This window comes from Scyliorhinus torazame, chromosome 16 (genome assembly GCF_047496885.1).
Source record: "Scyliorhinus torazame isolate Kashiwa2021f chromosome 16, sScyTor2.1, whole genome shotgun sequence".
NCBI lineage: Eukaryota > Metazoa > Chordata > Chondrichthyes > Carcharhiniformes > Scyliorhinidae > Scyliorhinus > Scyliorhinus torazame.
Genome location: NC_092722.1, coordinates 100,915,831 through 100,939,867, shown reverse-complemented (window position 1 = coordinate 100,939,867; position 24,037 = coordinate 100,915,831). Strand labels below are relative to the sequence as shown.

At 45.3% G+C, this 24,037-nt stretch overlaps 1 protein-coding gene across 1 annotated transcript in view; it reads left to right on the top strand.

Annotated features, from left to right (window-relative positions):
- The window catches only part of pkd2l1 (polycystic kidney disease 2-like 1), a 150,294-nt gene that overhangs the window by 26,744 nt on the left and 99,513 nt on the right, over positions 1-24,037 (top strand). Inside the window, exon 3 of the mRNA XM_072478793.1 lies at positions 12,680-12,807. Coding sequence (XP_072334894.1) covers positions 12,680-12,807 — 128 coding nt within the window. The remainder of the gene's footprint in view (positions 1-12,679; positions 12,808-24,037) is intronic.

Below are 24,037 nucleotides of genomic sequence, written 5' to 3'. Positions count from 1 at the left end.
GTGCCAGCCTGGCATCCTGGTAGTACCACCTGGGTGGCAGCCTGGCACTGCCAGCTGGCAAGGGTACTGCCAAGGTGTCAACTGGCATTTTTTCCACAGAGTTGATTGGGCAGGGGTTAAGGGGGGTAAGGGGGATGAGGGGGCTCGGTGCCCCCCTTCCTGTGAGTTTTGGCAAGCGGGGCTTATTAGTGCAGGAAGCGGGACTAAGTGCAGCCTCGGCCCTGCGATCCACGCTGAGGCCCCTGATCTAACTGCAGTCTCGTCAGACAGCGCTCACTATGGAACATTTAACCATTTGGTTAAATCGCGCCCCTTGTCTTTTCTTTGCGAGGCTATTCTCCATCGGGGAACTAAATAAATACTTGCATATCCAATGCTGTCTAAGAATGCCATTGGTGAAGATTGTGAATAGGCTGCATGTCTCTTCAGCTCAGCAAGACTCAAGAAAAAGAAAACGGCAAAAATATCTCTTAACAAAGGTGCCTCACGCTAAGAATTACAATCAGCTGACCTGTGTGGCCAGGTTGCAGTGTACAGCTTCAGGAAGGTTGTTTGTTTATAACGTCCTGATACTCACTCTGTTTTTGTCAGCACGGCATTGTTTTATTGTTGTTCGTATTTGTTCAGCCTCTGCATGTACACACCATCTGTTCATCTCTTTAGAATTTTTCTATATGCTAAACTAAACTTGATCTGTTCACAATAATTAATCTTGGCTTCAGATGCCATTTTTGACTTCATGCACAACGAGCATTGAGGTCATGAATTTCTATATTATCTTAACATTGAAATAGCAGAATTGTGTGTGTGCCTTTCTAAGCAATAATACCCATTGTGATCTGCTGTTGAATTAATGTCTCTCTGCAAGAAGGTGATATGTATACACATTTTCCATTTCTGTTTTGAAACATCCTTTCGTTGTGAGTGAAATTAATGATGATGGTGATGGCCTGCTGTTTGATCGTAAACTGCCATAAAGAGTACATTTGTACATTGGTCTTCCTGCAGCACCCATTAAGTTGCTATCTCTGACAGGCACATGTAATAATTCAACATTTAATGCCAAACATTTGTATTTTAATAAAAGGGAACGAACCTGTGATTCATGCATCAAATGCAGCAACAAATATTCGGGAACTGTGTTCTCCGTGTCATTGAACTCCTTTAGTAGATTTGAACAAAAACAAGTGACGAATATCTGACAAGTCAGGACAGAAGGTGTGCCTGATAAAGAGATCTTTCTTTCTGAAAAGGATTGCAGTATTTTTAAGTCTGACGTTTCCTGAGCAGATGAATGTCGAACTGTAATGTGACATTGTGCGATCTCTCTGATGTTATTGACTGCTGTCAGCCTGCCTTGAATGTTGATTGAGCTTGCTTGTTGCTTTCAAAATCTTCATCTGGCCCTGAGAGGTTTCCTATTTAACCCGTGTTTAACCCACCACCAATTCACAGGATTGTCAGATTTTCAGGATTTTCTGTAGTCCACATCACACAAACATCTTCCTTATAATCACAATGGGAAGCAAGTCACAAAGACAAAGTACTGAATAATTTGACTCTTATTTGACACTCTCAACTTTCCAAATCAAACTGATAAAAAATAGGATTCCCCAAATCACATAGTTTCATCAAGTATGGATAATGATGTATTGCACCTGAAATTGGTAAGTAACATATGCTCCTTCCCTAGAACATAGAACATAGAACATCCATGCCCTGACTACTCTCTGAGTAAAGAACCTATCTCTGACATCTGTCTTATATCTATCTCCCCTCAATTTAAAGGTATGTCCCCTCGTGCTAGACATCACCATCTGAGGAAAAAGGCTCTCACTGTCCACCCTATCCAATCCTCTGATCATCTTGTATGCCTCAATTAAGTCACCTCTTAACCTTCTTCTCTCTAACAAAAACAGCCTCAAGTCCCTCAGCCTTTCCTCATAAGATCTTCCCTCCATACCAGGCAACATTCTGGTAAATCTCCTCTGCACCCTTTCCAATGCTTCCACATCCTTCCTATAATGCGGCGACCAGAACTGCACGCAACACTCCAAATGCGGCCGCACCAGAGTGTTGTACAGCTGCAACATGACCTCATGGCTCCTAAACTCAATCCCTCTCCAAATAAAAGCTAACACACCGTGCGCCTTCTTAACAACCCTCTCAACCTGAGTAGCAACTTTCAGGGATCTATGTCAGAAGTTTAATGAGAATTCATTTTTGATTAATTCTGTCTTTTCATCATACCGTGCTCGGGCAGCACGGTAGCACAAATGGCTAGCATAGTGGTTTCAAAGCGCCAGGGTCCCAGGTTCAATTCCCGCTGGGTCACTGTGCGGAGTCTGCACGTTCTCTCCGTGTGTGCTTGGGTTTCCTCCGGGTGCTCCGGTTTCCTCCCACAGTTCAGGTGCAGGTTAGGTGGATTGGCCATGCTAAATTGCCCTTAGTGTCCAAAAAGGTTAAGAGGGGTTATTGGGTTATGAGGATAGGGTGGAAGTGATGGCTTAAGTGGGTCGGTGTAGACTCAATGGGCCAAATGGCCTCCTTCTGCACTGTATGTTCTATGTTCTATTATAAACCAAACCATAAAATTGAATTTACTGATATAAATGCAGTTTTAAATTTAAGGTCCACTGGTTAGCACTGCTGCCTCAAAGCGCCAGGGGCCCAGGTTCGGTTCCGGGGAGAGTTTGCACTTTCTCCCCGTGCCTGTGTGGGTTTCCTCCAGCTGCAGGTTAGGTGGATTGGCCATGCTGAATTGCCCTTAGTGCCCAAAGAGATGCAGGTTAGATGGAGTTACGGGGATGTGGGGAAAGGACCAGGGAGTGGGCCTAGATAGGGTCAGTGCAGACTCGACGGGCCAAATGATCTCCTTCTGCATATCAGGGATTCTATGGTTACTCTTGAGCTCCATTTTACATTGACAATTACATGATTATTTTATGGTGTTCAAAAATTGCCTTTTCTCGAACTGTGACACAAATGTAGACTCAAATGGAAGATAAACACCAGCATGGACTGGTTGAGCAGAATGCCCTACTTCTGTGCCACATATCCTAAATAAACATTGCATTCCTATATGCTGATTTACATTAAACTGAAATCAGAAGATGAGGAACTTCAGATGAAAAATTAATCCATGTTATTCGGAGAATATTGTATTAAAATCAAATCACAACTCTGAGTTGCTAGAAAAGATAAGAGCTTTCCTGACAGAAACACACCAGAACATATCCCCTGTTTGGCTCCTGGGGAAGCCCCATTGCTTTCCCAACCAATCCCTGGTGGTAGGCTTGTATTCAATGCAGTTTGATCTGTAAATTGAAAATAGAATCTGCTGACTACGCAGCACCAGAAAGCAGTAATCTTAATGTCTAAAGAATGGAATTTACAATTGGTGATTGGACAAGGTGGATGAATAATGGTGAATGGCAGTTGACAAAGCTGAATTCTCATTATGTTTGCCAGTTAGAAAGGCTTCCATTGATGTAGCGCCTCATAATAATAATCACTTATTGTCACAAGTAGGCTTGAATGAAGTTACTGTGAGAAGCCCTTAGTCGCCACATTCTGGTGCCTGTTCGGGGAGGCCGGTACGAGAATTGAACCGACGCTGCTGGTCTTGTTCTGCATTACAAGCCAGCAGTTTAGCCCACTGTGCTAAACCAGCCCTCATCAAAAATCTTAGAAACATGCAAATGTGCTTCACACAAATTTCTTTTGAAACACAGTCACTGTTTTCGAGCCAATTTGTGCACAGCAAGATCCCACAACGACATGCCGTTGAGTGGTCAGCTGATTGGTTTTATTGGCAGTGTCAGATGAGGGAAAACTATTCCTCATGACACCGGGGGGGGGGATTTTTAACATTAATCTGCACGAGATTTAGTATCCCATTCATTGAGCAATGCTGATAGTGCAGCAGCCCCTCATTATAGGCCAAATTGGCCACTCCATTTATATTCTCAAGTCCTGATCGGGCCTTAAACTCGTATTCTTCTGTTTTAAACAGGCTTTCCTCCATTTGTGAGACTACGTTCTCACGCCAAAGCTGAATGGCACCAGTTTTACGATTCCCTTAGGGTTGTAAAGCTGGATGCCATTCAGTGTTCCACGGCATGCAAATTTATGCATGGCATGGAATATGATGGATTCCCAGGGAATCCCGCTATCAGGCCGCCATCTTGAGTGCACGGCCCAATAGCGACCCGATAGCGAGGTCCTGTGGCCCTGACCACCCTCCCCACCCCTGGCACCACAACAGCCTGGCCTCCTCAGCCCCAGGTTTCCTCTGTTCCCCCACCCCCAAATTCAAGGGTGACCTGACTCACCCACGCCCCCTTGGGATTACCTGTAATAGGGGACCCCCCCAGGGACCTCAGTAATAAAGGGACCCCTCCAGGGACCCCTGTAATAGGGGTACCATCCACGGGGACCCCTGTAATAGGGGGACCCCCCGGGGTCCTCTGTAATAAGGAAACTCCCCACAGGTTCCCCTGCCTAAAGAGAACCTCCCACACAGATGTCCCTCCTCCAGAAAAGGGACCATATCTGGAAGCTAGAGAGCAGTCCAGACAGTGGGAAGAATTATAGATTTACCTTGCAGCTCCACATGTCCACTCCTCGAGGGAGAGCAGCTGTCCCTGAGTCTGGTTTCCACAGATCCATTATCTACAGGCCAATCATAGATTTCCAATAGTGGTCTGTGATTGACAGCTTATACAAACCATCTACAGCTTTGATCCATTCATATCCCTTCATGACTCAGTGGCCCAAGTGGCGAAACCTTAATGTTGCAAACATTGACTACACCAAAGAGATATAAGAGCATTTCAAGCACTAAGTGCATTCTAATCACTCAAGCGGGTGATCTCACTGCCTCTCTTTGATATGGGAGGTGGTGTCTGTGTGCCGGGGGTCTGTGGAGGGAGTTCTTTTAGGCAGGGAGTCCCTGTGGAGGGGGCCCTCTACTACAGGGGTCCCTGTGGGGGGTCCCCAATACAGGGATCCTGGAACAGTCCCCCTATTGCAGGAGTCTCTGTGGGGGTTCTCCTATAACAGGGTGCCTGGGGGGCGTCTCCCCTGTTATCGGGATCCTTGGGTGGGTCCCCCATTATAGAGGTCTCTGGGGGTGTCCTCATGTTACAGGGGTACCTGTGGGGAGTCTCCCTATTCCAGGGGTCCCTATGGGTGGGGTGCGTTTGGGGGGGGGGGGGGTCTGTTAAAGGAGGCATGGGCAGGCAGTGCATTTTTTTGGGGGGTGCCCCTCTGATTGACTCAGCTGGTCTATACCAGCGTAGTGCTGGGCCTGGTGGACCTCAAGGTGGGCCCAGAGGGCTACCTTAACCCAGTGTTAAGCGCACCACATCAGAGCCACACTGGTAAAAACCACAAGTGACCCCTGTCCACCTGATTCCTGGCCAGTGGGACCAGAGAATCACCGGGGCCGGTCATTAAGATCCATTTGCATTTATTTACATCTCCCAGTGCTAATCCCAATTTTCCTCCAATGCCAGTTTCTCCGTCTCATCGGGAACACATTCCGAGCGTCCTGAGATGGAGGATCTCACCCAAAAGTGCTGCCTGCTGCATTTTGAAAGGCAGCTTAAACTCACTAAAAAGATTATAATTAATACCTAAAAGATTCAATTCAGTGTTGGTGCTGTTACAGAGGATCTTTCAAATATGGCATTGCCATTCAAAAAGTAGGCTTCAAATGTGGGGGTGGATTCTATATTCAATTCTGCTCCGATCAGGATTCCCGGTCAGGCGCAAAATGGAAGATTGGGAAAAAGCCACGCCAAACCTGTTGCGATGCTCCAATCTCCTGTCAGTGGCCTCAGCGCACAACCTCCCCCAAGCATATATTAGCATAATAAAGGAGAGAGACTTGCATAGCGGGCCCCACTCCTAGCCCCAGCAGAGACAGGAGCAATTCTCAGCTGGAGGGAGAACCTATGCCCCAGATGGATTACTGTGTACAGTTCTGGTTACCCTATTATAGAAAGGATTTTATTAAACTAGAAAGAGTGCAGAAAGGATTTACTAGGATGCTACCGGGACTTGATGGTTCGAGTTAAAAGGCAGAGGCTGGGTAGACTGGGACTTTTTTCCCTGAGCATAGGAGGCTTAGGGGTGAACTTATAGAGGCCTATAAAATAATGAGGAGCATAGGTAAGGATAGTCAATATCTTTTCCCAAAGGTAGGGGAGTCTAAAACTAGAGGGCATAGGTTTAAGGCGAGGCGGTAGAGATCCAAAAGGGTCCAGAGGGGCAATTCTTTCACACAGAGGGTGGTGAGGAATGAGCTGCCAGGGGCGGTAGTGGAGGCGGGCACAATGTTGTCTTTGAAAAAGCATTTAAACAGTTATATGGGTAAAATGGGTACAGAGGGATATGGGCCAAATGCAGGCAATTGGGACTAGCTTAGTGGTCAAAACTGGGTGGCATGAATAAGCTGGGCTGAAGGGCCTGTTTTCTTGCTGCAAACCTATATGACTCTATGACTAATGGAGAATCCCAGCCATGACCTTCAATAATAACTCCCCACTGGCTTAGACTTTGAGGTTTATGAATTATTCGTTAGTTCTTTGCCTGCCAACATTCAGTGGGAATTCAGGGCTGCTTGGGCTAGATAGATGGGTAATAGTGCTTAGCACTGATGCCTTACAGCACCAGGGACTTGGACTCAATTCCAGCCTTGGGTGACCGTCTGTACCGTCTGGCACGTTCTCCCCGTGTCCTCTGGATGCTTTGCTTTCCTCCGACAGTCCAAAGACATGCAGGTTAGGTGGATTGGCCATGCTATATTGCCCCTTAGTGTCCAAAAATGTGAAGGTTAGGTGGGGTTACGGGGAAAGGGCGAGGGAGTGGGCATAGGTAGGGTGCTTTTTCAGGGGGTCAGTGCAGGCTCAATGGGCCAAATAGTCTCCTTCTGCACTGCCGGGCTTCCATGGATTCTATAGATTTGAACTCCCATCTGGGTACTAAAACAAGTCTGAACTTATCTCATTACAATCTCATTACAGCAGTACATCTCCAACAACATTCAGGCTTGGGTTGATAAGTGAAATGAATATTTGTGCCACACAAGTGCCAGACAATGATCATCTCCAACATAAGGGAATTTAACCATCTCCACTTGACATTCAATGGTATTACCATTGCTGAATTCCCCCAAGATCAACATGCTGGGAGTGACCATTGACAATTCCCTTCACCACAGACACACAGCAGCAGCCGTGTGTACCATTTACAAGATGCACTGCAACAACTCACCAAGGTTCCTCAAGCAGCACTTTCGAACCCATGGCCACTACCATCTAGAAGGACAAGGGCAGCAGATTCCTCTGAACATCACTACCTGGAGGTTCCCCTCCAAGTCATTCAACATCCTGACTTGGAAATAGTTTTTTTTAATGTTTCCAATTAAGGGCAATTTAATGTGGTCATTCCACCTACCCTGCACATCTTTGGGTTGTGAGAGTGAGACCCACGCAGATACGGGGAGACTGTGCAAACTCCTCACGGACAGTGACCCGGTGCCAGCTCTGAACCCGGGACTTTGGTGCCATGAGGAAGATAAGAACTAGGAGCAGGAGTGGGCCATATGGCCCCTCTAGCCTGCTCCGCCATTCAAAGAGATCATGGCTGATCTTTTGTCGACTCAGCTCCACTTTCCGGCCCGAACACCATAGCCCTTAATCCCATTATTCTTCAAAAAACTATCTATCTTTATCTTAAAAACATTTAATGAAGGAGCCTCAACTGCTTCACTGGGTAAGGAATTCCATAGACTCACAACCCTTTGGGTGAAGACGTTCCTCCTAAACTCAGTCCTAAATCTACTTCCCCTTATTTTGAGGCTATGCCCCCTAGTTCTGCTTTCACCCGCCAGTGGAAACAACCTGCCCACATCTATCCTATCTATTCCCTTCATAATTTTATATGTTTCTATAAGATCCCCCCCTCTCATCCTTCTAAATTCCAACGCGTCCAGTCCCAGTCTACTCAACCTCTCCTCGTAATCCAGCCCCTTCAGCTCTGGGATTAACCTAGTGAATCTCCTCTGCACACCCTCCAGCGCCAGTACGTCCTTTCTCAGGTAAGGAGACCAAAACTGAACACAATAGTCCAGGTGTGGCCTCACTAACACCTTATACAATTGCAGTATAACTTCCCTAGTCTTAAACTCCATCCCTCTAGCAATGAAGGACAAAATTCCATTTGACTTCTTAATCACCTGTTGCACCTGTAAACCAACTTTTTGCGACTCATGCACGAGCACACCCAGGTCTCTCTGCACAGCAGCATGTTTTAATATTTTATCATTTAAATAATAATCCCTTTTGCTGTTATTCCTACCAAAATGGATAACCTTACATTTGTCAACATTGTATTCCATCTGCCAGACCCTAGCCCATTCACTTAGCCTATCCAATCCCTCTGCAGACTTCCGGTATCCTCTGCACTTTTTGCTTTACCACTCATCTTAGTGTCGTCTGCAAACTTGGACACATTGCCCTTGGTCCCCAACTCCAAATCATCTATGTAAATTGTGAACAATTGTGGGCCCAACACTGATCCCTGAGGGACACCACTAGCTACTGATTGCCAACCAGATAAACACCCATTAATCCCCACTCTTTGCTTTCTATTAATTAACCAATCCTCTATCCATGCTACTACTTTACCCTTAATGCCATGCACCTTTATCTTACGCAGCAACCTTTTGTGTGGCACCTTGCCAAAGGCTTTCTGGAAATCCAGATATAGCACATCCATTGGCTCCTCGTTATCTACCGCTCTGGTACTGTCCTCAAAAAATTTCACTCAATTAGTTAGGCACGACCTGCCCTTTATGAACCCATGCTGCGTCTGCCCAATGGGACAATTTCCATCCAGATGCCTCGCTATTTCTTCCTTGATGATAGATTCCAGCATCTTCTCTACTACCGAAGTTAAGCTCACTGGCCTATAATTACCCGCTTTCTGCCTACCTCCTTTTTTAAACAGTGGTGTCACGTTTGCTAATTTCCAATCCACCGGGACCACCCCAGAGTCTAGTGAATTTTGGTAAATTATCACTAGTGCATTTGCAATTTCCCTAGCCATCTCGTTTAGCACTCTGGGGTGCATTCCATTGTAGCCACCTGGGTTGGCCACGTCCCGACTTAAAATGGAGAACCGCAAAGGCTGCAGGGAAATTCAGCCAACACAGGCAAAAATGAGCAAGTGCAGAAATCCTGTGTATTGGAACTTGCAAAAACCAGACAGCACTGAATCCAGCAGCCATCTGCATAGTAATGAGCGATTCCCAGGCATAATTGAAACACTTGAGGTGAATAAGGCCAAGCCAGACTCCTCGGCGCCAGCAGGAGCCAAGACAAAGGAAGGCCAACGGACATTTAGGGACCGCCCAGCGATCAGGGAGCAACGCCAGTATTGGAGAAATCGATCCAAGTGATCGGAACGCAGTCCAATCATTTGGAACCAGGTACGGGGTCTGCCCTGAAGGGCGGGAAGCCCCTGGGGACTATAAAGTAAAGCCCCCAAGTTCAAATTGGTCTTCTTGTCAGGGTCACTCAACAACGCAAATCAACCCCTGAGAGTGAACTGCCCAAGCGGCCACATCAACCAAGTAAGTCTCCAGTCAACGTTCGCTATGAGATAGGCGCTCCTAGCTACCAGTCCATACCAGCTTTTGAATCCTGCAGACTCAGGCCCTGAACGAAAGGCCATTTGTTCCCCTGACCTGGTGGGCCAATTCCGAAGCTAAGTATAGGCCTTTTAGTGATAGAAATAGTCTAGAAAGTAGAGTTATATGCATAAGTAGTGACTTACTGTATATAATAAATGTGTTTTGATTTGAATCTTACTAATTGGTGTGTTGATTTATAGATCATTACTTGAACTTGAACCTCGTGGCGGTATCATAAAGATACCTGGCGACTCTAGAGCAAAGGTTAAACAAACAGAGCAAATTACGAATTAAGAGCCAACCAAAAGTTAGCAACACCATCAGGGCCCCCCCAAAAGTTAGCAACACCATCAAATGTATCATTGTCTACCTTTAGCCCCATTAGCTTGCCCATCACTACCTCCTTAGTAATAACAATCATTTCAAGGTCCTCATCTGTCATAGCCTCATTTCTATCAGCCACTGGCATGTTATTTATGTCTTCCACTGTGAAGACCGACCCAAAAACCCTGTTCAGTTCCTCAGCCATTTCCTCATCTCCCATTATTAAATCTCCCTTCTCATCCTCTCAAGGACCAATATTTACCCTAGTCACTCTTTTTTGTTTTATATATTTGTAGAAACTTTTACTGTCTGTTTTAATATTCTGAGCAAGTTTACTCTCATAATCTATCTTACTCTTCTTTATAGCTTTTTTAGTAGCTTTCTGTTGACCCCTAAAGATTTCCCAGTCCTCTAGTTGCTTGATCCTCTCCCTTATTTCCTTAGATATCCACGGTCGATTTTTCCTCTTTCTACCGTCCTTCATTTTTGTTGGTATAATAGAACATGCCAGTGACTGATAGAAATGAGGCTATGACAGATGAGGATCTTGAAATGATTGTTATCACTAAGGAGGTAGTGATGGGCAAGCTAATGGGGCTAAAGGTAGACAATGATACACTTGATGGTGTTGCTAACTTTTGGGGGGGCCCTGCTGGTGTTGCTAACTTTTGGTTGGCTCTTAATTCGTAATTTGCTCTGTTTGTTTAATCTTTGCTCTAGAGTCGCCAGGTATCTTTATGATACTGCCACGAGGTTCAAGTTCAAGTACTCAACATAGAACATAGAACATAGAATGATACAGCGCAGTACAGGCCCTTCGGCCCACGATGTTGCACCGAAACAAAAGCAATCTAACCTACACTATGCCATTATCATCCATATGCTTATCCAATAAACTTTTAAATGCCCTCAATGTTGGCGAGTTCACTACTGTTGCAGGTAGGGCATTCCACGGCCTCACCACTCCTTGCGTAAAGAACCTACCTCTGACCTCTGTCCTATATCTATTACCCCTCAGTTTAAAGCTATGTCCCCTCGTGCCAGCCATTTACATCCGCGGGAGAAGGCTCTCACTGTCCACCCTATCTAACCCCCTGATCATTTTGTATGCCTCTATTAAGTCTCCTCTTAACCTTCTTCTCTCCAACGAAAACAACCTCAAGTCCATCAGCCTTTCCTCATAAGATTTTCCCTCCATACCAGGCAACATCCTGGTAAATCTCCTCTGCACCCGCTCCAAAGCCTCCACGTCCTTCCTATAGTGCGGTGACCAGAACTGTACGCAATACTCCAAATGCGGCCGTACCAGAGTTTTGTACAGCTGCAACATGACCTCATGACTCCGGAACTCAATCCCTCTACCAATAAAGGCCAACACTCCATAGGCCTTCTTCACAACCCTATCAACCTGGGTGGCAACTTTCAGGGATCTATGTACATGGACACCTCGATCCCTCTGCTCATCCACACTTCCAAGAACTTTACCATTAGCCAAATATTCCGCATTCCTGTTATTCCTTCCAAAGTGAATCACCTCACACTTCTCTACATTAAACTCCATTTGCCACCTCTCAGCCCAGCTCTGCAGCTTATCTATGTCCCTCTGTAACCTGCTACATCCTTCCACACTGTCGACAACACCACCGACTTTAGTGTCGTCTGCAAATTTACTCACCCTTTATAAACCTTTGCTGAGCTAAGGAGCAGTGCTAATCACTGCACCACCGTGCCACGCTGACTTCGAAATATATCGGCCGTTCCTTCACTGTGGCTGGGTCAAAATTCTGGAACTCCCTCCCTAACAGCACTGTGGGTGTTACACCACAGGGGCTGCAGCGGTTAAAGGAGACAGCTCATCATCACCTTCTCAAAGCCAACTAAGGATGGGCAATAAATGCTGGTCGAGACAGCGACGCCCACATCCCACATGAATGAACAAAAGTATTACAATAATAATGCTGCTATGAAGTCAGCACTAATTATTATATTATGCTTTTAACTTTAAAGTCCTAAAATAAATAATGAAAGGTACATTTTGTGTGCCACCACTTTTACAGATTTGTACACATACATGGGGAGATGGTAATGTAGTGGGAATCTCACTGAATTGGTTACCCAGAGGCCTAGGCCAATCTCTGGAACATGAGTTCAAATCCCACCATTGCACTTTCTCAAAATTGAGGCTGGGTATGACGCAGCCCGAAAGTGACCATTAATTGGCCACCAAAGGACCTCTTTGTAAAATTGTGAGTGGCTTGCCAGCAGGGGGCCTGGAATTCTGCCCAAGGTGATTTTTTTGTACTTTGAGCATTTCCAGACTTTTAAACATCTGTTCAATATTTTTATCCTATCGGGTTTCTATGTTGTTACCTTAACTGAAAATGAAAATGAAAATAGCTTATTGTCACAAGTTGGCTTCAAATGAAGTCATTGTGAAAAGCCCATTGTTGGCGGCGCCTGTTCGGGGAGGCTGGTACGGGATGTATGTAAGCAGATATCTAGAAAGGGAAACATTCAATTACACCACTCTCTTCGTATTTCATTCCCTGTAAATTAAAAGACTTTATTGTCAGCTAGACAACATCAGTAACAAGTCAACATTAATTTGTTCTGTTTGATATTAGTAATCTTCTGGATTCTCCTTTTTTCCAGTGACCTATGGAATGACCAGTTCAAATGCCTATTACTACACCAAGGTCATGTCAAACCTCTTCCTCTCTACTGCAGGAGATACAGGGGTCACCTTTCAAACTATCCACAGCATGGATGACTTCTGGAGTGTGAGTAGAACTCAATGAATCCAGCACCATACATTTCTGTTCTAACACTGTAATCTGCAATCTCTCATGTATTATGCACAGCGATATTCCTTAATTAAGTCCACAGCACCAAAATATTTGGTGAGTTTGCAGAAGATTTTTCATCAGGAGCTTCATGTTTTTTCGTGAATATGTTACCAGGAATTAATGATTAAGTGAACTGTTTTAATGTATGTAACTGTTTTGAGTTCTTTGTTCTGAAAACAAAACTTTATGTACCATAGAACCATAGAATTCTTATTGTGCAGAAAGGCCATTCAGCCCAGCGAGTCTGCACCGACTCTCTGAAAGAGCACCCTACATAGGCCTACTCCCCGCCCTATCCCTGCAACCCCATAACCCTACCTAACCTACTCATTTTTGACACTAAGGAGCAATTTAGCATGGCCAATCCACCGAACCTGCACATCTTTGGACTGTGGGAGGAAGCCGGAGCACCCGGAGAAAACACACAGATGCAGGTAGAAGGTGCAAACTCCAGTCACCCACGGCTGTAATTGGACCCGTGTCCCTGGCGCTGTGAGGCAGCAGTACTAAACATTGTGCTAACAAACCTGAGAAACAATCAATTGTTGGTATTCCTCATCAATTGAAATTCTTCTTTGAAATATTCCATGAAGATTTATTTTTACAACTGTCGTTGGATTCATAATTACAGAATTCAGATTACAGCAATCAGATCTTGGGTATTTCCTGCAATGGAGACTGAGTCAGCAGTCCTGCAAGTGTGCGAATGGAGTTCACCAGCACTTCCTTGTAGAGCTGATGGGCTCCAAGCTCTGAGAAATGCCCTGTGTTGGTCCTGGACGTCTCCTTGGCAGGTTTTGGCATGAGCCAAGGATGTCACTATGCATATCCATCAGTGTACTTCTATAGGATGGCCCAGTGAGGCCCTCAGAGAGTCCTCTGTAGGAGAACCCACGTGTGCCCTTGCACTGCAGTGCGATGGTACCTGCGCTATCCTTGTTCACGGCCCAAGCTGCAGCCCACTCTCCTGCTCAATGTCCCACTACTTACAGCACTAAAGGCAGCCTGTCTTTAAAAAAAAGTCCCTAAGATGTACAAATGATGGCTGCTGTGTCTTCATTATCACCATTTGGCCAGGAGAAAGATATTGGGTATCTGAATTTTTAAAAATGCAAGTCTAATTCTGCAGTGAGCGGAGGGGGTAAAATACAAACATGCAAAATAGGAGCAGAAATAGGCCATTCGGCCCCTCGAGTCTGCTCCGCCATTCAATAAGATCAGAGTTGATCGGTTTGTGTTTCAAGTTCCACATTTCCACCTACATCGATAACCTATGACTCCCTTGCCTAACAAGAATCTATCCACCTCCACCTTAAAAATATTCAGTGGCTCCGCCTCCTCCGCATTCCGAGGCAGAAAGTTCCAAAGTCGCACAATCCCACTGAGAGTAAAATATTCTCCTCATCTCTGTCCTAAAAGGGCAATATTTAATTTTAAAACAATGCTCATTAGTTCTAGACTCACCCACAAGAGGAAACGTCCAACTTGTCAATACCGTTCAGGGTCTTATAAACTTTAATCAAGCCACCCCTCACTCTTCGAAACTGCAGTGGAAACAAACCCAGTCTGTCCAACCTATTCTCACAACACAACCTCAATCCAGGTATCGATCAGGTAAACCTTCTCTGAACCACCTCCAACTCATCCTTTCTTAAATAAGGAGACCCGAACTGTGCACAGTATTTGATATGTGACGCGCAATTCTCCGAAAAGAATTTCTAAGTGCACTCCACAGCGGAAAACAAGGTATGATTCCAGTCAGGTGGTTTGGCACGATCCAGATCGCAATCCACCCAAACTTAGAAATGTTTTTGCAGGTTGAGTGAACAGGGTCCTGAATGGGGTGTGTGGGACCTGAAGACATCAGCAGGTCCAGCTCCTCAGAGATCGGGACACAATTTTTAAAAGGCATCCCAAAGTCAGAGTAATGCTCCGGCACCACCCTCCCTGTCCCCCACCCATCCCCCACCCCCCATTTATTGCCAGCAAAGACCTTACCCCAAATTCTAAAAATCAGTCTACCACTCCACCCCCCAGAATTGCCAGCATAAACTCCCCTCCCCAATCGGCAATCGCCAGCATCAGCCTTGCTCCCCCTACAATCACAGGCACCAGCGACCCTCCCTCCTGGGTTGGGCAACACCCAATAATGGGATTACCTAATTCCCCCTTTGGGCCCTGCCCCTTTCAGCCCCCCCCCCCTCATACACCACCACTTTTGGGCCCTTCCCCCTCAAGTCCTGCCCCTTGGCAGTGTCAAACGGACACCCTGGCAGTGCCAACATGGAAGTGCCAGGGTTCTGGAGGCAATGCCAGGGCACTGCCCTTTCCCCCCCAACCACCCAGAGTTACATGGCCTCTAAGCCCCCTGGCATGGTCATCTCCACCACTGCCACCACCCCACACCCCCAGCCCCCTGGCATGGTCATCTCCACCACTGCCACCACCCCACACACCCCCAGCCCCCTGACATGGTCATCTCCACCACTGCCACCACCCTACACCCCCCCAGCCCCCTGGCATGGTCATCTCCACCACTGCCACCACCCCACACCCCCCCAGCCCCGTTAGCTCCCTTTTAAATTATTTCAATGGGGTTATGGCCATCTTTGCCAAAGGCCACATTTCTAACTCATCTATAATTGCTCTTGAGAAGGGAGTGGTCTACCTTGAACTGCTGCAGTCCATGTGTTGTAGGTACACCACATGTAATATAGGTATATCCACAGTGTTCTTCGGGAAGGAGTTTCAGGATTTTGACCCAGTGACAGTGAAGGAACGGCAGTACATTTCCAAGTTGGAATAGTGAGTGTCTTTGAATGGAACTTGCAGGCGGTGGGTGTTCCCATGCATCTGCTGACCCTGTCTTTCTAGGTAGTAGTCATGGGTATGGAAGATGCTGTCTAAGGAGCCTTGGTGAGTTCACTGTCAAGGACAGCCTCACCTTTGGAATTCTTTTGTCCATCCTTGGGCCAAAACTGAAGAGAGGTGTGGAGAGAAATATTCCTGGTGGAACCCAAACAAAACATTGGTGAACTCGGGACCCGGGTTTGATTCCCGGCTTGGGTCACTGTCTGTGCAGAGTCTGTACGTTCTCCCTGTGTCTGCGTGGGTTTCCTCCGGGTGCTCTAGTTTCCTCCCACAAGTCATGAAAGACGTGCTCTTAGGTGAATTGGATATTCTCCCTTGGTGTACCACAACAGGCGCCGGAATATGGTGACTCGGGGATTTTCACAGTAACTTCATTGCAATGTTAATGTCAGGCTACTTGTGACACTAATAAAGATTATTATTATTGTTAGGTTATTGCAAAGCAGGTGCAGTTCTGTAGAACTGTCTTGACACCTTCCAAACTTTTATTGAAGATAGAGAGTCAGCTGATGGGGCAGTAATTGAACAGATTGAATTTGGCCTGCTTTTTGTAGACAGGACATACCTGGGCAATTATCCACATTTTCCACCTTGTCTGTCTTGTGGCTGCAGTGGAATAGTATGTTGTTGCATCTGGTTGTGTGCTACCTTGTTCTGGCAAGCGGTGGTGGAAAACGTTGGTGGCATGGTGGCACTGTGGTTAGTACTATTGTCTCACAGCGCAGCGCAGGATCTGGGTTCAATTCCGGCCTTGGGTAACTGTATGGAGTTTGCAAATTCTCTCCATGTCTGCCTGTGGTTTCCTCCGGGTGCTCTGGTTTCCTCCCACAGTCCAAAGATGTGCAGGTTCGGTGGCTTGTCTATGTAAAATTGCCCCTTAGTGTCCAAAATGGGTTTATGGAGATAGTGTGGGGGAGTCGGCCTAGGTAGGGTGCTGTCCCGGAGGGTCGGTGCAGACACGGTGAGCCGAGTGGCCTCTTTCTACACTGTAGGATTCTATGATCCTATGAAATGGAGAGGGCCGAAGGGAGTGCGTCAGTGAATGCGGTTTCAGTCTGCTTGGCTGATGTGGCTGTCATGGTTGACTATCTGGCAGTGTGTGCAAGCTATGGGATGTATGTGTGTGAGGCTACTGGCAGAACCAATTGTGGGAGGGTGAAGTGAAGCAAATGAATGTTAATAATGAGGCATATTTATAGAGATTTTTGGTAGGTGAGTGATGGGGGTTGTGGTAATTGAGCAGTTTCTGAGGCTCATGGTAAAGTTGGCAGAATATGACATTTGAAAAAACATTCACTGGCTTTTATGTCTTCAAGTAATACTGCCTGCTGGTGGAACGTCACGTGATGTGTGGTAACATCAGCGGAATGTTTGCGCGGGCTTTGAGGAGTTCACCTTACCCTGTAGAAGAAACATCTCTTAAATAACCCTGCACTATGTTTTTACGAACTTAGCGAGGCACCTCTACTTCTTTTTCTCTTTGCGCTAACAACAAAAATATAACAGAAGAGAAAACTGGCGATGAGGATTCGGTCCATAAACAACCATTGATGAAGCTTGCAGAGAAAATCATCAACGAAGATTCAGTCTATAAACGATCATTGACGAGTTGTGATAAGTGTTTAACAAAAACTGTTCAGCAGACTGTCGAACGCTGTCAACAATTCATGATTTATTCGATTTATTGTCACATGTACTGAGGCAATGCCCCAGTATTGAGGACTATCGTGGAGGAGGTGTTGTTGTTTATCCTTACTGATTGGGGCCAGTGGCTCAGGAAGTCGAGGATCCAGTTGCAGAGGGAAGAGCCAAGTCCTAGGTTTTGGAGACTTGATATGAGCTTGGCTGAGATTATGGTGTTGAAGGCGGAGCTGTAATCAATGAGTAGGAGTCTGATGTAGGCGTCCTTGTTGTCGTGATGCTCCAGGGATGAGTGTAGGGCCAGGGAGATGACGTCTGCTGTGGACCGGTTATGGCAGTATGCGAATTGCAGTGGATCATATTCTGGAAGTATGGAGTTGATGTGCCTCATGACCAACCTCTTGAAGCACTTCATAATGTTAGATCCATCGCGACCAGCTGCTGGTGTAGATAGATTTACGAAAAATAAATCAGGATACAACTGTGAGTAACTGGAGCATATTCTTAAGCAAGAAAAAAAAGTTTCAGGCTGACATACTGTTTGCAGTGGGTAAAAGCTGAGGAGACCACGCATGTGGCACTGTAAACAGGCTGGGGGAACGCAGACCGAGAAGGCTGCCGACTGCAACCTACTGCTCGGGAACCGATAGTTGAGGCAAGAGAAGATGATGTTTGCTTGTGGGTTAGGAGATTGCTTGCTTTGAGAAACAAAATGGAAGGGAGAAAGGCTGAAAGCTGAAGACGTGCAGAACAGGGAACCGGGATCCGAAAAGTGGCAGGAAAACATGGTGCCATGGACGTGTTTAACGTGGATTATGAGACATGGAATTCATATGAGCAAAGGTTCCAAATCTATCTTGTAGCAAATCAGACACCATCAAACCTGCATACTGTGACTTTTCCCAGCTTGGTTGGGGGAAAATCATTCATGCTGTTACTAAATCTAGTCCACCCAGCTAAACCAGAGGAAAAGACCTACAAAGTGTTAATGGCAATATTGGAAGGACATTTCTCTCCCCGTTTGCTGTTGATAGCTGAAGGATTTGCTTCCAATGTCGTGCTCAAAAAGAAGGGGAAAGCACTTTGCAATTCATAGCAACATTACATAAATTGGCCAAGAACTGTGGATTTGGTGAAACACTCGATGATAGACTTCGGGACAGATTGGTCTGTGAATTCAGAAGGTGAAATTGCTGCTTCCATGGAACTTGCAGCAAAAGATTGATTGGAGTCCAAGCAAAAGTTCATATAATGGAGGCTGCGAAAAACAAGTCTGTGAAAAACCTACCTTGTCATCGCTGTACTCAAGCGGGACATACAGCAAGAGAATGCTGGAGTAAGGAGAATAAATGCAAAAATTGTGGCAAGGTAGCCCGCATTGCCAAGGCATGTTGGTCACACCAACCTTCATCAGCACAAAGGAACTAACAGAAAAGAAGTGTACCAAGAAAAATACAACCAGGTCCGTTAGTTGGGTTTCCTAATTTAGTGACGGAATTGAAGACTCAATGGGGACAATGTGTCAAGCCAGCTCCAAGAATTCAAGCTTAGTGTCTTGACAGTACAAGATGATCAGCAAATCTCTCGGTGTTTTTCAAAACCTGATGCGAATACTGTCAAGCTGGAAGTGGATACGGGCTCCGCAGTATCAGATAATGTTATCCTAAGGACATATACAGAAGGGATTGTACTACTAAAGGAATGTATTATGGTGAATGTGAGCGTTAACAGTCAAAACGCAGAGTGGCCTCTCCATGTTTTCCAAGGAAACTTCCCAGCCTTGGGAAGCATGGTTGAGAAAGATAAAACTCAACTTGGCTGACGATAACCAACTAGATGATTCAAAGAATGACCTTCAACAATTTTTGAAGAAGTGTGCAAATGTATTTAGTCACTGGGGTCATGACAGGAGTTGAAGTTAAACTCAAGATCAAGCCACTGTACCTAAATATCTCAAAGCGAGAACTGTACCATTTGCCTTCAGGTCAAAAGTAAAAGAAGAACTTGAAAGATTAGTTCAGACAGCAGTCATTGAACCTGCTATTAACAGTGATTGGGCGACACCAATATTTCCTGTGTTAAAGCATGATGATTCATTCAGAACATTTGGAGATTTTAAAACCACAATTAACCCAGGATTGTGGGTTATCTTCTATCACTTATTGAAAATGCATTTGCTGGACTCTCAAGAGAGCAAACTTTAGCAAAACAGATGAATATGGCTGCAGAATGTGGGCTCACCAACACCTACTTTTAAAACTCCTACCCCTTTGCAATAAATGCCAAAATGCCATTTGCCTTTTTAACTACTTGTTGGACCTGCCTGCTAGCTATTTGTGATTCGTGCACTAGAACACCCAGATCCCTCACCTGCAGTATATCTCTGTATAAATAATAATCTGCTTTTTGGTTTGTCCAACCGAAATGCCTGACCTCACAGTTCCCATCATTGAACGCCCGTTGCAGAATCACAATATCCTCATCATAACTTGCCCTTCCACCTATTTTTGTATCATCGCCAAATTTGGAAACCGTACATTTGTGCCTTCCTCCAAGTCATTAGTAGTGAACAACTGCGGGCCAAGAACGGATCATTGCGGTACTCCATTAGTTACATTTTTCCACTCTGAAAAGGACCCATTTATTCTAACTCTCTGTTTTCTATGTGTCAGCCAGTTTTCAATGCATGCAAACACACTTCCTCCAACTCCATTGGCTTTTACTTAATGCTTCAGCATCTTATATGGCATCTTGTCAAATGCTTTTTGGAAATCTAAATACACTATATCTACAGGGTCCCCTCTATTTACTCTCCTTGTTATATCATCAACGAATTCGAGCAAATTTGTCAAATATGATTTACCTTTAATAAAACCATGTTGACTCAGATTGACAACTTTCCTAAATGATTAGCTTAGCTATTTCCTCTTTGATTATTGACTCCAGCATCTTGCCAATAATAGATGTTAAACTCACTGCCCTATAATCCCCTGCCTTCTGCCTTTCTCCCTTTTTGAACAAGGCTGTTTTCCAATCTTCTGGTATCCTCCCAGAATTTAGCGATATTGAAAGATTTCAACCAATGGGTTCTTTGCAGCCACTTCCATTAAAACCTTAATGTGCAGTTCATCGGGTCCTGGCAACTTGTCCGTCTTTACCCCCTTGAGTTTCTATAATACGCTATCCGTTGTGTTTGGGATTTTCGTATGTTCTACCACGTTATTTCAAATTGGCCCATCTGATATCGTAGGGATATTTGCAATGTCTTCCACAGTGAAGACTGATGCAAAAAATGTATTTAGCATATCCACCATTTCTTCGTTTGCTGTTATTAATTCACCAGCCTCGTTCAGTAGAGGTCCCACATTTATCTTCCTGTTTATATATCCATTGACACTGTTACTGTTTGTTTTCATACTGCATGCAGGTTTTCTCTCAGAAATTCATTTCCCCCCTTCTTATGAGCTTTTTAGTATTTTTCTGCCAGATCCTAAAATCTTCCCAGTCCTCTGGTCTACGATTATCCCTTGCCACATTGTATAGGGAGGCACGGTAGCACAGTGGTTATTTTTCATAGAACTTACAGTGCAGAAGGAGGCCATTCAGCCCATTGTGTCTGCACCAGCCCTTGGAAAGAGCACCCTACCCAACCCGACACCTCCACCCTATCCCCATAACCCAGTAACCCCACCCAACACTAAGGGCAATTTTGGACACTAAGGGCAATTTAGCATAGCCAATCCACCTAACCTGCACATCTTTGGACTGTGGGAGGAAACCGGAGCACCCGGAGGAAACCTACGCACACACAGGGAAACGTGCAGACTCCGCACAGACAGTGACCCAAGCCAGGAATCGAACCTGGGACCCTGGAGCTGTAAAGCAATTGTGTTAACCACTATGCTACCGTGCTACCTTGGTTAGCACTGTTGCTTCACAGCGCAGGGTCCAGGTTCGATTCCCGTATGGGTCCCGCTCTGGGTTCCTCCCACAAGTCCCGAAAGACGTGCTTCTTAGGTGAATTAGACATTCTCCCTCTGTGTGCCCGAAAAGGCGCCGGAATGTGGTGACATGGGGATTTTCAAAGTATCTTCATTGCAGTGTTAATGTAAGCCTACTTGTGCCACTGATAAAGATTATTATTATTATATCCTGCATTTTAATTTAACATTATTATTGACCTCCTTTGTTAACCATAGATTCTTCCACTTTCTCATGGAATCCCTCTTTTTGATTGGGATAAACTCCTGCTGAGCATTATGGACCAGCTGCTTGAATATCTGCCACTGCTCATCTACTGACCTGTACCGTAGCTTGTTTACCCAGCTTACCTCAGACAACAACTTCCTCATAACCAGATCGGGCCCGTTAATGCTTTGCCAATGGCGTTTATTGTACAATTTGGGTGCCCACGCCGGTGTGCCAGGTGGAACACATTCCCACTGCTGTCGAGGCACCGGAACATGGCATTCCGTTGGATGCCAACGCCAGCCTCGATTTTCGGCATACCTGCGACTCTCCGCCCAATCATGATTCACAATTCCGGAATTCCTGGACGGAGAATCCCACACACAATGTTTTGGCCTCATCTACTTTCTGTGGTAATGAATTCCACAGGCTCACCACTCTCCTTATTTCTCCTTATTTCTGTTTAAACGGTCTATCCTGTATCCTTAGACAGCGACTCCTGGTTCTGGACACCCTTTCATCGGAACATCCTTCCTGCATCTATGCATTTACACTGTCCAATCCTGTTAGAATTGTATAGGTTTCTATGAGATCCCCCATTCATTCTTTTGAACTCCAGCGAACACAATCCTAACCGATTCAATCTCTCCTCATACGTCGGTCCCGGCATCCCAGGAATCAGTCTGGTAAACCTTTGCTGCACTCCCTCTAGAGCAAGAACATCCTTCCTCAGATAAGATGACCACAACTGCGCACAGTATTCCAGGTGTGGCCTCACCAAGGCCCTGTATAATTGCAGCAAGACATCCATGCTCCTGTACTCGAATCCTCTTTCTCTTATTTTAATGTCAAATCCTCTTTCTATGAAGGGCAGCATATAATTTGCCTTCTTTACCACCTGCTGTACCTGCGCACTTACTATCAGTGACACCCAGCGCTCGTTGCACATTCCCTCTCCTAATTTATGGTCATTCAGATATTAATCTGCCTTCCAATTTTTGCTCCCAAAATGGATAACCTCACATTTATCCAAATTATACTGCATCTGCCACTCATTTGCCCACTCACTCAACTTATCCAAATCACACTGAAGGGTCTCTGCATCCTCCTCACAGCTCACCCTCCCACCCAGCTTTGTCTGATCTGCAAATTTGGAGATATTCCATTTAGTTCCCTCAACTAAATCATTAATATATATAATGAATTGCTGGGGTCCCAGCATTGATCCCTGGGGTACCCCACTAGTTACTGCCTGACATTTGAAAAAAGACCTGTTTATTCCTATTCCTTATTTTCTGTCTGCGAACCAGTTTTCTACCCACCTGAATTATACTACCCCCAACCCCATGCGCTTACATTTTACATGCCACGTCTTATGTGGGACTTTGTCGAAAGCCTTCGGAAAGTTCAAATAAACCACATACTCTGGCTCGCCCCGTCAACTCGACTAGTTACATCCTCGAGGAATTAAAGTAGATTTGTCAAGTATGATTTCCCCTTCATAAATCCATGCTGACTCTGTCCAATCCTGCCACTGTTTTCCAAATGCTCTTCTATAAAATCTTTGACAACGGATTCTAGAATTTTCCCCACGACTGACGTCAGGCTGACAGTCTATAATTTTCTGATTTCTCATTGCCTGCCTTTTTAAATATTGGAGTTCCATTAGCTATCCTCCAATCTGTAGGAAGCTCCAGAGTCTATAGTATCCTGGAATATGACCACCAATGCATCCACTATTTCTAGAGCCACTTCCTTAATTACTCTGGGATGTGGATTATCAGGCTCTGGGGATTTACCAGCCTTCAATCCCATCATTTTCCCCAACACCATTTCTCTACTAACCCTGAACTCCTTCAGTCCCTCCCTCTCACCAAAGCCTGTGTTCCCCAACATTTCTGGGATGTTACTTGTGTCCTCCTTTGTGAAGACAGAACCAAAGTAGGTGTTTAGCTGCTCAGCCATTTCTTTGTTCCCCATGATAAATTCCGCTGTTTCTGACTGTAAAGGCCTACATTTGTCTTCATAGTGACCAGTTTTTGTAAACACCATCTGAATTGCATTTTTACTCGTATTAAGTGTATTTAAGGTGGTTTCACCAAAAATTATTGTATGTGGTTGGTTAAAATTTATGTAACTACAGTGCGATTACTGAGCGTGAACCATTTGTGTAGGAGAACACTGAATTGAGGAGGGAGACCTGGAATTCTGGAGCTTTTTGTGATTAAATATTAATGATAGAAAGATTGAAACTAGCAGTGCTGGATGATATAAAAATCACTGAATTCCTCACAGCCTGTGATTCTAAAGCAGCAACAGGAAATTTAAATGAAATTTTAAATGAATTCAATCAATTGGAGAATGATTGAATACAATACGAGGCACAGTGGTTAGCACTGCAGCCTCACAGCGCCAGGGACCCAGGCTCAATTCAGGCTTTGGGTAACTGACTGTGTGGAGTTTG